Source organism: Pelodiscus sinensis, chromosome 24 (genome assembly GCF_049634645.1).
Source record: "Pelodiscus sinensis isolate JC-2024 chromosome 24, ASM4963464v1, whole genome shotgun sequence".
In the NCBI taxonomy this organism is placed as follows: domain Eukaryota; kingdom Metazoa; phylum Chordata; order Testudines; family Trionychidae; genus Pelodiscus; species Pelodiscus sinensis.
In genome coordinates, this window is record NC_134734.1 from 22,107,705 (window position 1) to 22,121,430 (window position 13,726).

Below are 13,726 nucleotides of genomic sequence, written 5' to 3' on the forward strand. Positions count from 1 at the left end.
GCAAGGTCCGGTTAACCTTCCATGTCCCGAGTTCAAATCTCGGCCTGGGTCACAGAAATGAACAGTTAGTTGATACAGAAATGATGGCAGCCAAGTCCCCAGGAGGGACCGTGTGAGGACAGATTGGACCCACACCTCTGAAGAGACGGAGGAAACAAACCACTTCCCACTGCCTGCCACTCGCCAGCCCCTTTCCACCAAGCTTCTCTCAGCCCAGCGCTCCCCCACCAACGGGTCTGTCTGCTATTGGGCCCCTGCCCCAAAGCCCCCCAGTTTTCCCCTCCCCTACACCCACCACCGCTTGAATGGAAGCCCGCACGCCAGGATAACCAAGAGCTTCCGCCAGACTTCCTGCTCCCCATCCCACTCCTCCCAACGCCTGCTCCCACAGCCCTTCCAGGAAACATCATCAGACAGAAAAACCCGCCCCGGGGATTTGGAGTCATTCGCACACAGCTTTGAGAGCAGCACTGCCCGTTCTGCTTTGCCCAAAGCAAACTCTCCCAGCCTGGATGACGTTTGGATCTACCCAGAGTAAAGACCAGTCTCTGTGTCCCGGGACAGATGATCCAAAAGGTGGGAGTGAGCAGAAGGTATTTCTCAGAGTCACCTGTGAAGCATTCCTCCTGTGTCACACAGCTTTGGCAGTTTCCCTTGGGGGATTCCTTTCTGCACCGTCTCAATCGCAGCTTTCAAGATACCTGGCCACGTGAACATCCCTCTGTATTTTCTGAGGTTCACTGGTCAATTTGGGTTTGCAAGCCACGTAAGCAGTTCAATTAAAACATTCCCAATATTCCACAACAATTCAACATCCACAAAATCAAGTCTCCCAACTGCCGTCTTGCTGCACCTGAAAATAAGCTTTTTCAGTCTCATGTTCAGAAGCAGCTGGCAAACCGAGATCATCAGTAACTCGCTAGGCATTCGGCTCCCAAGGGTTCCTTTTTCCTCTACGTGTAATAATGCTCCTGTGTGGGGGCAACAAATGTCACTCAGTCCTTGGAAGTAGGGATGTTAATGACTAGTCGACTATCTGATAAGCATTTGCTTATCAGATAGTCTTTTGACTACTTGACTACCCCTCCCCCCACCTCTGAGACCAAGGCGGCAAAGGGGGGGGCAAAGGGTACTTCAAAGTGGCATTTCAAAGAGGCAGCAATGGAGCCCAGAGTCAGCGGGAGACTGCCCAGTTGATCCCGGGCTCTGTGCGACATTTCCGCAGAACCTGGTGCCAGTGGGGGAGTCCCCAGCTGACTCCGGGTTCTGTTGCTGCACAGAGCCCAAAATCACCCGGGAGTCCCCAGCTAACTCGGGCTCCACGGCAGCTGCCCCTTTGAAATGCCAGAAGCGGCATTTTAAAGGAGCAGCCGCTGCACAGCTGATCTGCGAAAATTCCATCGACTAGTGAATTAACCGCATTTTAACATCCTTACTTGGAAGGGACAGATGCTCATGTCATGGAGAGCGAATGAACCAGGAAGAGGGTCTGAGAAAAATACCAGTTATCATTGAGGGAGTTTTAAAGCTTGGTTTTAACTTTTTACCCACAAAGTTGACACCTAGACCATCACGTGCTGAGTTTCTAAATCACAGGGCACAGCTCGGCCCTTTATAGTGGTGAGGGAAGGGGGAGGAAGAAAGTAGCTTACAACTTTACCTTCAAGGCTTATAAAGGGATTCGTGTGGCGTACTTGTGCATGCGCCTCTTTAGTTCCTCGTAGGAGTTCATTTGATTTTGAAAACCAGGTATGTAAAGCGAACGAGCTGTTCAACTGCAATCTGGACACATTATAGCAAGTGACAGGCTATTACATTGCCGCCTGCCAAAAGACAGTAATCTAACCTCTTAAATGGAGCCTATCACACGCTAACCAGGGATTCACCAAGACACCAAAGGCCATAAGGTGGAGCTGTTTCTACATGAATCCCTGCACCTCACTGGCCATGCACTTCAATCAATCACCATAAAAGCAAGTCCCTATGTTGTCTGCCGGGCTTGATGATAAATACGGCAACTGCATGGCAGGAATCTTATCTCTGGGAGCAAAGCGTTTGTACACTCAACCGCTGCAGCACAGGAACGCTACAGTCCTGGACCAAAGGACATTCAGAAGTCAGCTCAAAAGAGGACACCTTGATTTAAACAGTAGCACAAACAACAAGACGACTTGCTTCGCTATTTATGACTCACCCCAGATGGGCAAAGCGAATACATTAGCACGGGGTTCACAAAGCCGTGACTCTTGCATTCGGAGGCAGTGCATTAGGTCTCCAAATCCTGCTCGCTTTTTGTATCCCGGACTCTACTGACACACATGCTGCATGTGCAGGTTCAATCTTTTAGCTAGTGATGGAATGGAGCATTCTTAGTGCAGGCAGGCAGGCAGGCAGACTCTGGTCTCTATCCATAAATAGGCAGGGCTCTGGCAGGGGGCCCCTCCTCCCCCCAAGGAGAGGCACTAAGTCCCCTCCTCACTTCCCAGAAAAGCAGAGGTAGCAGGACGGAGGAGCTCCAGCAGCTGGGGTGTATCTGCCTGGGTGGGGGACGTGGGCCCACAGCATGCTCCTTCTGCTAGGCAGAATCATCTTTGGAGATGGTGTAATGAGCCTGGGACAACAATATGGCCGCCCATTGACTGGGAGGAGGAAGCGCCCTTTATGACCCCTTGGAGGGCGGGTCCAGCCACACCTAGCCCCGCCCACAGGAAGCCAGAGGGCAGGTCTGGGACTATAAGAGCCACGGGTTCAGTCAGAGCCAGGCAGCAGAGCTGAGCCGAGACCTGGCTCTGGCTCCTCCAGCGAAGGCCTTGGCCACGCTGCCTATGGCTAGAGGACTGGGTTGGCCCACCTGGACCCTGCCAACCCTGGAGGCCTGACCTGCTGAGACACCGGCCGCCACCTGAACCCAGGCCGACCCCACCACAACTCTCGCCGCGCACTGATGACTGGGCCGGCCCACCTGGAACCCTGCCTGAAACAGCCCATGGACACCCTGCCAGCCGCTCCGTCGCCCTAGGACCCACTGGAACATTGCCAGAGCCTGGTAGGCCTGCGGCGGGGTTGGAAAGCGGCCCAGGGGTAACCAGCCTCGGGGCGGCGGAGGACAGGAAGGTCGGGTGGGCAGTGCGTTGCGGCCTGGACCTCCGCTGACCCTCGACCTCGTTGGCATGTAACGGCCTGGATCTTTGCTGACCTAGTGGCCGCAAGGCCGCCACTATCAGGGCCCTGGGCCAGGATACAGGGAGTAGGGAGGGCCCGCGCTCCCCCCTCCCCCACGACACCTCCCTTTCGGTGACAGGTTCCCCCCGTGGGGCAAAAACCCCTGCTCTTGTCAGCTCTCCTGGAGTGAGGAGACCTGATCCCCTGCCCGGCTGGGACCCAGACGGAGCTTTAGCCATCGTTAATAGACATTTGTTGCCCTGACCCAGGGCTGCGCCTTAAATTGTGAACTACTAACTATCTGTGTTAACCCCTTGTCTGCCTGCCCACCCTGACCCATGGCTGGGCCTCAAACTGTCCCTCGGCCAATGGCGAGGCCCAGGCGTGCCTCATGGATTTGTGGGTATGCTAGGGAGTCAGCAGCGCCCCACCCACTGAGGACCCTTTACAGGTGGCACTGGCATGACCCACCCAGCAGTGGGTCTCGGAGTTAGCACCTGAGATGCATGGAACGGTTCATACCTCATTTTCTCATGCTGTTTGGATTCTGGAAGATATTGCTGTCTTGGTTTTATCTGGTTCACATATTCAAGTTTTTCTTTGCCACAAAGGCTAGAAACTTCGGCCCAGTCTCTTTTCATTGAGCTATGTATTAGGGATCTAAAATGGTAACCGGCTAGCGGGTGATGCTCACTGGTAACCAATGGGGCTACAGTGGCCTGCAACGGGCCCACCCTGGCCAGAGGCGGGCCTGGCCGGAGCAGCCCACAACGCAGCAGGCCCGGCTGGGCTGGAGCAGCATCCTTCCTGCATTGCACCATGGGCAGGGGGATGCTTCAGCCCCGCTGGAGCCACTGCATTGCGGGCAGGGGGCTGCTATATGGTTAACCAGTTAAACAGGGTTTAACCCTAGTTAACGTTATAAGTGGCACTTTACCTGCCTACTGTACATAGTCTGGTGTGGCACCAAACTATGCATTTGGGCTAGGGATACTACTTTTTACCAAGGGTTAAAAGCTGCATGACCAGTTGTTATGGATGAGTACCGTTGGTACGAAGCTATTTCTTTAACAGTACTGGTTTCAAACAGTTCAGTTGGTACAAAAACTGCGCGTGGAGAAGCCCTGACCTCTTTTCAAACAGGCTAGAGTCTTATGTACCAAGGCTCCAAGAGATGGGGGGCCTTGGAGCGTGTCTAACCTGCCTATGTTTCAATCCAACTCTGGCTTTTAAGGAGGTAAAAATGCTACCATTAGACCCATCGAAGCACAAAAGACTTTACTGCTTGAGAGCAGACCAGCTGAGCGGCAGGTAGGAGCCATTTGCATTCAGAAGTGGGGAGCCTGCTTTCTGGCCCTTGAGGGTTGCAGGTTTTCTGACTGACTGGGGAACACAGCTTCATCTGTCATGGACAATGGAGATGTCAAGGCCACAAGAGCTGGAAAAGTTGCATGACTATGCTGACATGCGAGTCACTCAGAGTTAAATCTTTTTTGAAGCCAAAGGCCCTTACAAGTCTGCTGCTGTTTGCCCTAAAGGGGCCACAGAACCAATTTAATTGGCCCTCATGGACAAAACCCAGAGCAGAAAGGGCTCCCTAGAAAGCAAAAGGTCATTAAGAGGACCCCATGATGCTATTTCCATGGTAGTCCCAAGGATAGGGGCACGCCAGGCCAGAGCAGGACCATTGACTGTGCATGTCAGCTACTCTGGCCTAGAGCAGTGTTTCCCCCCAATGCACCCACCCCTCCCCCAGAGCTAGGTACCCCAGCCTCCCTGCTCCAACCCAATGCTCTCCCCCCCCCCCCCCCCCCAGCCAGGCACCGGATGCATGGTAACCCTACCTTTGAAGGGCCCGCTCCCACCGCTCGACCCTGCCTCGGCTGCTTAACTGCAGGGAGCAAGTGGTTTGCCAGTGCCGGGCTTGCCACATGGGGCTGTGCACTCCCACCCCAGCCTGGCCCCTCCCTATCATGGCACCTGGGAGGTAACTGCTCCCCCTTTGCTACACCACTGATGCGGGGGAAAGGGGGGGCAGTCCTTTGGAGCTAAGCTTATTGTGCTGCTTCACCGCCTTTTAGCTCCTCTCGCAGCGCCATGGGAAAGGGGCAATGGGGATGTGTTGTACTGAGCTGCTGGCGGGGCTCGGGTGATGCGCATCTCCAGGTCCCCGCTGGAGCACCCCGGGGAGGCTGCCCGAGAGGAAATTAACTGGGAGAGGTGGCCATGAAAGTGGCTTTTTTAAAAAAAAAAAATCTACCTGCCCAAACCTGCCCCCCAACTTGCAACTTCCCTGGGTCTTGCCGCAGCCACGTGCTTTTCCCCACCAGCACTGGGCAAAATCCCGGACACTTTTTGCCAAATGTCACGTGTTGACGTACCCCCCAGACTTCTCTCACATTCCCCTACTTGTACCACTGGTTGAGAAACACTGGCCTAGAGCAGGACCCGTAAATGGCCCCTAGCCTTGTTTTGCCTCCCACTGGGGCCAGGTGGGCCTGCCGCCAAGCCCATTCTGGATCCTTTACAGTGCCAAATAATCATCCCAGGACAGAGGACACTTCAGAGCCAATGCAGGACTCACCTTGGGCCCCTGGCAGATCAGTCCTTTCACACGTCGCAGCATTTTCCCTGCAAGGACAAGAGTGGCGTTTACTCAGCAGCAATTTAAAATCTCCTCTCTCCGGCCAACTTATCAAAAGCGTGTCATAGGGACTGTCCTCAGCCGTGGCACAGGCAGTGTCCTGCTGGTCCCAGCATGTTAGAGACACAAGGTGGGGGAGTAATCTCTACGGAACCAGATTCTGCTGGCAAGAGACACGTGTTCAAGCTTACACAAGGGATGTGGGCGTGTACCATGTACACAGTTAACCGATGCACCTGAGCTCATCAGTCAACTCTCATGGTTACACGCATCCCCCTTGCTGCCTCTGTTTCAGAGGTGGAGGAAGGTGGGAGCCAGTGCAGGCGGGAAGCTGGCTCCCACAGAGCTGCCTCCCACTGAAGCAGCAGCGTGGGGGGGGAGGGGGGTGTGGTGAAGCAGCTAGCTCCTCACCCGCATTGGCTCCCATCTCTCCTTCCTCTACCCCCGCCTCTGATACAGAGGGGAAAGGCAGGAGCTAGTGCTCACAGGGAGCTTGCTTAAAAGCTGGCTCCCGTCTGCCCCCCCACCCCCCCGCATGTAAACATGTAACCGCTGAAAAAAATTTCACCAGTTTCACGTTTACAAACAAACGAACAAAATCACATTTTAACATCCCTAGCTTACAAAGAGCTCTTCCATATTCTCGGTCATCAGTCATGCTGTGAGCCTATTCCATGAAGGGAGAATCCTAGTTAACTCCCAATGAAGTCAGATTAACCATGTATCCAGGTGGGCATAAATTATATTTCACGGCTGCCTTCCAGCTTTAGAACTATTTTTAACCAACTGGTTTTCCTTTACTCGGAATTCTATGTCCAAACTCTTCCAAAAGTTACCTAAAAATGTACATGTAAAAATCTTCCAAATCTCAAGGTGAAGGACTTTGGGAAATATGATTTTTGTCTAGTGACAACTATACCCAACGGAGAGGACAAACTATTCCTGACCAATGAGCTTACCATCTAAATAGAATTCCGACAAAGCATCCAGTGATGCGCATCTGCTCCACAACAGCGAAGCAGGTGATTAAAAGAGCAGCACTGCCTTGGGGGACAAACAGTTACCTCTAATGGAGACTGGTGTTTTGCTGAGATATTTGCAAGAAGTGCTACACTTGATAAGTTGCTTTAGAGACTGCAAGCCTAAGCCTGGCACTTAGAATAGCTCAGAGATGTGATTTTTAACAAGCAGGATCAAAAGAAGATCCCCTTTCTGAGTAAGAGAAGACCCTAAGGCTCCCCTCCTAGCACTGGGGACCCTGCGCCTACTGAGGGACTGGGGCACACAATCTACTAGCCTAGGCCCCACTAGGTTATGGAGTGTGAGGGGAATATGGAGAGTGACTTTCTCCTTCTCAGTCAGGGGTCATGTCAGTGAGGGTTTGGGGCTTTTTTTAATTAAGTTTCTCACTTGTGTGTCCCTCCCCTCCTGATTTTTCTGTGGGTCAGTGGCCCCCAGCCCAAAAAAGTTTCCCCATCCCTGCCCTAAGGGAAAGAAGACAGTGTGCAGGAAACTACATGCATGCCTGTGATCTAGCACCAGACTGTTCCCCCCAGAGCCCAGGGATCCAGAGGGAGAGAGGGGACAGGTGTTTGGGCAAGGGAGGGAAGCCCCCGGAAACAGGGTTGCGGGAGGGGAAGCAGGGGAAGGGATGGAGCACTGAAACAGGAACAGAGTTTTCATAGGAGTTTCTTTAACACTCTGCTCCTGGGGTGGGAGGGAGGGGGGGGGGGGGAGAAGAGAGAGAGAGAGAGAGAGAGAGAGAGAGTGTGTGTGTGTTACAGGCATACTTGCTGACAGGTATTTTGAAATAACTTACACATATAATTGTATTGGAATGATCGTATAGTTACTTTGACAAATAAAATTTGCAGAATTTTAAAATATTGGGCGCAGAATTTTTAAATGTTTGGCAGAGAATGCCCCAAGGACCATTAATATTACTAGCTACTTTGAAGCAGGAATCATGCAACACAATACTAGGAGACATAGAAGGCGTCTCAATTCACTCCTGCTCCTCCGTCTGTCAGTCTGCGGCTCAACAGCCAGCTTTGGTTACCATGACAGAAGGAAAAGCAGCAAAATGCACAATAGACAGACTGAAGCAAGAACAGAGGGTCCCAAAAATCAATTCATTCAAGCTCTTTGTGCCCAAGGCTGTCTTTACAACACTATCCTAAAGAGCATGTGACAACACTCAAACACCACCAAATGTAACCGATTTTAAAAACCTTTCAGTTGTGAGACCTTATTATAGAATACATTCCTAACCTGATAGTAACCCCTCAGGAGTGGATGACACTGACGAACCAATAACTTCTGATCTTCCTGTAGTCAACAGCTTCTGCACAAAGGAAACACAAGCTAATTTATGAGGGAAGATGAAGGTTACTCAGTGGGGGGAATTAGATCTGGAATTCTCATGCGGAGAAGGAAGGAAAATAACTGAACACATAAGGAAGGATGACACAGGCCTTGCCAAAAGGCCCTCTCATCTCACACCCAGCAATAGGCAAGAAACAAATTAAAAAAAATTAGTTTTGCCACAAACACCACCAAAATTTGCTGATATTCTTAGCTCAGTCTACTCTCCAATGCCAGCACATAGCAAAACAACAAGGCATCGGTGGGGAACAGAAAGCAGTAATTCAACTTTTCACAAGAGTTTAACCCTTTTCTCTAGGGGTCAAGAACTTCTGCACTGTACCAGCTATTTCACTGACTTGCGCCTGATCTTATTAAAATAAGGACTATGTATAAGAACAATCCAGCATGCCACTCGCATTCTGGCACTGAAGAAGTCTTTTGAAACTATGCTACTTGGAAGCCTCCTCAAATCATGGAGACTCCACCTGAAACCGCGCATAGCTTTGAACCACCCCATGAGAATGTGGGAGGGAGCTGTCACTCAAGGTAACTGCAAAAGCCCTACCAACTACAGCTGATTCTGGAGAGCAAGAGGCTGCTCACCGAGTCACACAAATCAAGGCTGGAGGAGACCATTAGGCCTATCTAGTCTGATCTCCTGTATGAGAGAAACCAAAGAACTTCACCCAATCATTTCTGCATCACACCCATCACTTCCCTTGAGCTATTACTTACCTTTCAGAAAGGCATCAGATCTTGATTTAAAGACTTCAAGTGATGGAGAATCCACCATGTTAGTAGGAAAGTTGGCCCTATGATTAGTTATCCTCACTGTTAACATTTGCATCTTATTTTGAAACTGCCCTGGAGTAGTAATTTTAAACAGTAAACAGCAAGCTATTTTGAGGGGTTCTCAGCTGCACAATTAATTTACCAGTGAAAACTCTGGGAATGAAGTAGCCTGAAGGTTGTAACACATACAAACATCTTCATCACAGAGAAACCCTAATCTGGAGTCGGTCTCTCTCTACAGTGATCTGAAAAACAAGGCTTTCGATAAGCATTAAAAACTGGATGTTTAGTATCACAGCATTTGCCTCTTCATTCAAGAGCCCCAAAAGGAAATGATATGGCAGGAAAAACTCAGTGACCTCCCTTCACACAGCACCTCTCCATTGCAGATTCACATCCTCAATCTCCTCTCTCCCTATACTGAGTTCTCTATTACGTTCTCTCTGACACCCCCCCAAATAACTCTGAACCATACTCTAACATGTCCCTTCAATCTCTCCTTCTCACACTACCCCACATACACACGCAAAGAATTAAAAATAGCAGTCACAGACTACTATGAAAAATGGAGGCTCCAATGAATGTTCTGCCTAATTTTCTTATGTCCATCTACAAAATGACTTTGTGCACCACTATAGGAGGTGATGTATCATGTAACAAAAGTTATTCTGCACACAGACCACTGCTGTGGGCCCTGGAAAGGGGGGCCCTGTGTTTCGGGGCTTAGGAAGAAGCATCTCTCCTTGTTGCAGTCCTGAGGGCTTAATAGTTCCTGCATGGGGCTTAATGGGAAGCTGCACAGACACGCACCTTAGAGAGAACTTAGGCCCTAATCTACCCCGAGGGCAAGGAAAGTGAAAACGCTGACAGTTCTGCTGAAGCTGTTCCCAGAACCTTCCCCCTGTGACTAGCTCCAGTGTTTAGTGTACTCATAGCTTTCACAGATTGCAGCACAGAGTGATAAGACTGTCAACATCACTGCTGCCTTCCAAAAGCAGCATTAAGAACTGAAGATACTGATGAGTTTTCACATTGACAGCTTGGGAATCCTAAAGCATAACCGTTGCTGTGTCTTATCGGCAGCATTATCACCCACACTGTGAAGAAATAGATGAACAGAGCCAGGCAGGTACCCAGAAGTCACCTACTACAGGACAGACGTAACAAAGGAAGAGAATGCCACTAGCGATTACCTTCAGCCCCTAGCTAAAAGCTTTCCTACACATCATCAGTGATCCACAGTCCCTCCTATAAGACGATCTCTCGCTCTCAGAGACTTTGGGAGGTAAGCAGTCCTTGCTGACAGACAGCCCCGCAATCCGAAACAAATATTCACCACCACTAACTTCACACCTCACAACAGAAACACTAACCCACAAACCAATCCCTGCAACAAATCCCAATTAAGCAGTGATGAGTTTAGCAGGGAGGGGGGGTGTTCAGTCTGCTGGGCTGGAGTCTCCCCCCCCTTCACCCACCACAGCTGGGCTGGAGTAGGGCACTAGCTTGGGTGCTTCAGGCTGGGAGTCAGCAGCCTTGTGTGGGGCAGAGAGGTGTGTGTGTGTGGACTGCCAGCCAGCATGCCCCCCAACTCCCGCTTCTGCCCCCCACAAGCCTGCTGACACCCAGTCCATGCAGTCTGGAAACTAGCAACCCTGATGGGCTGGAACAGGCCTCCACCTGTGGCAGGCTGCTCTTGAGTAACAGTTAAACATTACCCGTTCACATCCCAACCCTGGACACACAGGTCTCAGAGGGGCAGCCATGTTAATTTGTAAAAACCATGAGGAGTCCTGGCACCTGAAATATTGAGAGATCCCTAATCTATTAGTCTTTAAGGTGTCACAAGACTCCTTGTTTTTCGTGGACACTCAGGCTATGTCTAGACTACAAAGCTTACCGGGATACCAGTATTCTGGAAAAGTTCTGTTGCGTGTAAGGAACACGTCCGCTTTTTGAGAATAGTTTCTGAAAAAGCGGACGTGTTCTTTTGGCATCTCTGTATTCCTTTCAGTGAGAGGAATAAGGGATGTTCCGAAAGAGAAGTTTTTTCCCTAAATTTGACCGCGTGTAGATGGGCCAAATTTCAGGAAAAAAGTGAAAAAAGATACGCAAATTACGCTTTGCAATTTGCATATCTTTTTCTGGCTGTTCTCAGCAGCATAGACATAGCCCCAGTTACTGACTTGCAAAGTTGCCATTTTTAGGCAAAAAAACAAAAAAATCAAGCCAGAATGCATATGCAAACTTGACACCTTCAAAGATAGGTCTCAAGAGAGACATGGAATGGCTCTTTCCTTACAGTAAAAAAAAAAGTGGTCTGGTAGCACTTTATAGACTAACAAAATGTGTAGATAGGATTATGAGCTTTCGTAGGCACCGCCCACTTCTTCAGATGATCAGAGTTTTGGGTTTAGGATGTGCAGACCTAAAATAAATAGGAGGGGGATGGGGGATACTGGGAGCTAGAGGGAATCAGTAAGCACCTGGAGATGGGTAGCTAAAACAAAGCAGGTAAGGATCAATCTTCAGATACCTTACTGATTCCCTCTCGCTCCCTGTCTCCCACCCCCGGCCTTTATTCCTCCCCCCTTCTATTTATTTTGGGTCGGCACATCCTAAACTCAAAACTCTGATCATCTGAAGAAGTGGGCGGCGCCCACGAAAGCTCACGACCCCGTCTACACGCTGTTAGTCTATAAAGCGCTCCCCGACCACGGGTTGCTGTTTTCTGTCCAGACTAACGGGGCTACCCCCGAGCTTCCTTACAGCAAGTCACCCCCTTCGGGCTGGGTGGGACGAGCCGCTCCGCCCCGAGCTGGCCGGCGCGGGTCCCTCACTCCCACCGCTGGGTCCCCGCCCGGCCCTTCACTCTGCGGGGGCAGGGTCGGTGTCTCTGCCCCGCCCGAGGCGCTGAGTCTAGGGGTGCCCGCGGGCCCTGGCTGGGGGCGGGCGCGAGGCTCCCCGAAGGGGGCGCTCCGGGATTCACGGAGGAGGCCACGAGCCCCCCCCCGAGCTCAGCCCTGGCCGGGGGGGGCGGGAAAAGGCCGAGGGAGGGAGGGAGGGAGCGGGGGGGGGGCGCTAGGCTCCCGAGGCCGCCCCTCTCACGCGCCCCGGCCGAGGACTCACCGGCAGCAGCAGCCCGCCCCAGCCGCTAGGCGGCTCGCGCCACAGCCCTGGGCGCCGCCATCTTGCCAGGGGAGGAAGCGCGGGGGCCGCGTCCTACGGGTGCTGGGAGAGGCCACGCCGGCAGCGCGCGGGGCCGCCCACGGGGGCGGGGCCGCGCCAGGCCGGGGGTGTGCCCGCGGGGGGCGGGGCGCGCGGCGGGGGGGCGGGGCGGTCGCTCGCTCGCTCGCGCTGAGGCAGGAGCCGCCGCCGCCGCCATTTTGGTTTCGCTGCTTCGGCTCTGAGCAGGGGCTGAGGCGGCGGCGCCGGGCTGGTCCGGGTCCCGCCCTGGCCGCGTCCGCCAGGCGGCCCGGAGGATGCGGCGCGGAGGAGCCCGGCCCCGGCCCCGGCCGCGTTGCCGCTGACACGGTGAGGAGGGAGCCGGGCTGGGTCGGGCGGGGACCGGAGCCGCCCGAGGCCCAGAGCCCGGGGGGAGGGGAGCCCGGCCAGGGGTCCCGCCCCGCCCTGCCCCCGCCGGCGGGGTGCCCCGCCAGCCGCGCACGCGGCGCCCGGCTCGCGCCAGGCCCGGGCCTGGGACACGGGCCGGGCATCCCTGACAGCCAGGCCCGTGTGGGGGCGGGCGGCGGGCGCGAGGGTCCCCTGACAGCGCGGGGGGGTGACAGTCGGTTCCCGGCCGGGGGGATCCCCTGACAGCGCCGTTCCCGTGCCGCGGGGGGGTCCCTGGGTAAGCCAGAGTGGGGGAAGGGGGATCTCCTGACAGCCCGGCCGCCAGGCCTGGGGGGAATCCCTGACAGCCTGGGGGATCCCTAACAGCCAGGCCCGTGTGGGGGTGGGGAGCAGGTGCGGGAATTCCCGGCAGCCCAAGGCTTGTGGCCTGGAGGGGGAAGGGGGGAGTGCAATCCCTGAGAGCTGGGAGCAGGCTGGGGGGGATCCCTGACAGCTGGGGGTCCTTGATAGCTGGGCTGTGGAGGGATCCCTGACAGCTGGGGCCTGTGCTGTGTGTTGAGGTTCCTGACAGCCGGGCTGTGTTGGTGCGGGGAGCAGACGCTGGGATCTCTGACAGCTGGAGGGGGGTGGGGGAGGAATCCCTGACAACGATGGATGGCCTGTGGGGGGGGGGGGGTCCTGGATAGCTGGGCTTTTGCTTGGTGCAGCAGGGGTTCCCTAACAGCTGGGGTCTGTGCCTGGGGTGGGGGGAAGGTGTTCCCTGACCGCCATGGCCTATGCCTTGCACGGGGTGGGGGGGTTTCCCTGGCAGTCAGGGCCCATTGCTGGTGTGGGGGAGATGGGGATTTTCCTGACAACCAGGGCCATGTCTGGTGTCAAGGGCTGGGGATCTCCCTGACAAGCTGGGGGCCCGTGCATGGGTTATGGTGGGGGAGTCTGTCTGATACCTGGGGTCCTTGCCTTGGGATAGTGGGATCCTTGACAGCCTGGGTAGGATCCTTGACAGCCCGGACCTGGGTGGGGGATCCCCGACAGCCAGGACCCGTGTTGTGGTGGGAAGCAGGTGCAGGGGATACCTGACAGCCAGGGCCTATGCCTGGTGGAGGAATCTTCCTGACAGCTGGGGCTCGTGCCTGACAGCTGGGTCTGTGTGTTAGAAAGAGTTGAGATCTTTAGTAATTAGGCTTG

The 13,726-nt window shown here is 53.7% G+C and overlaps 2 protein-coding genes across 3 annotated transcripts in view; one reads left to right on the top strand and one right to left on the bottom strand.

Annotated features, from left to right (window-relative positions):
- DAP3 (death associated protein 3) overlaps window positions 1-12,232 on the bottom strand; it is a 29,575-nt gene extending 17,343 nt beyond the window's left edge. The window contains exons 1-3 of one of the 2 annotated variants that reach the window (XM_075907965.1): window positions 12,095-12,232; window positions 8,078-8,150; window positions 5,747-5,793 (exon numbers count right to left, since the gene is read on the bottom strand). In XM_075907965.1, coding sequence (XP_075764080.1) covers window positions 5,747-5,788 — 42 coding nt within the window. In that variant the 5' untranslated portion in view covers window positions 5,789-5,793; window positions 8,078-8,150; window positions 12,095-12,232. The remainder of the gene's footprint in view (window positions 1-5,746; window positions 5,794-8,077; window positions 8,151-12,094) is intronic. The other variant, XM_075907966.1, reaches the window with a different exon arrangement.
- Window positions 12,233-12,352: 120 nt separating this feature from the next.
- ASH1L (ASH1 like histone lysine methyltransferase) overlaps window positions 12,353-13,726 on the top strand; it is a 157,478-nt gene continuing 156,104 nt past the window's right edge. The window contains exon 1 of the mRNA XM_075907956.1: window positions 12,353-12,499. The gene's annotated coding sequence lies outside the window, so the exon portion shown is untranslated. The remainder of the gene's footprint in view (window positions 12,500-13,726) is intronic.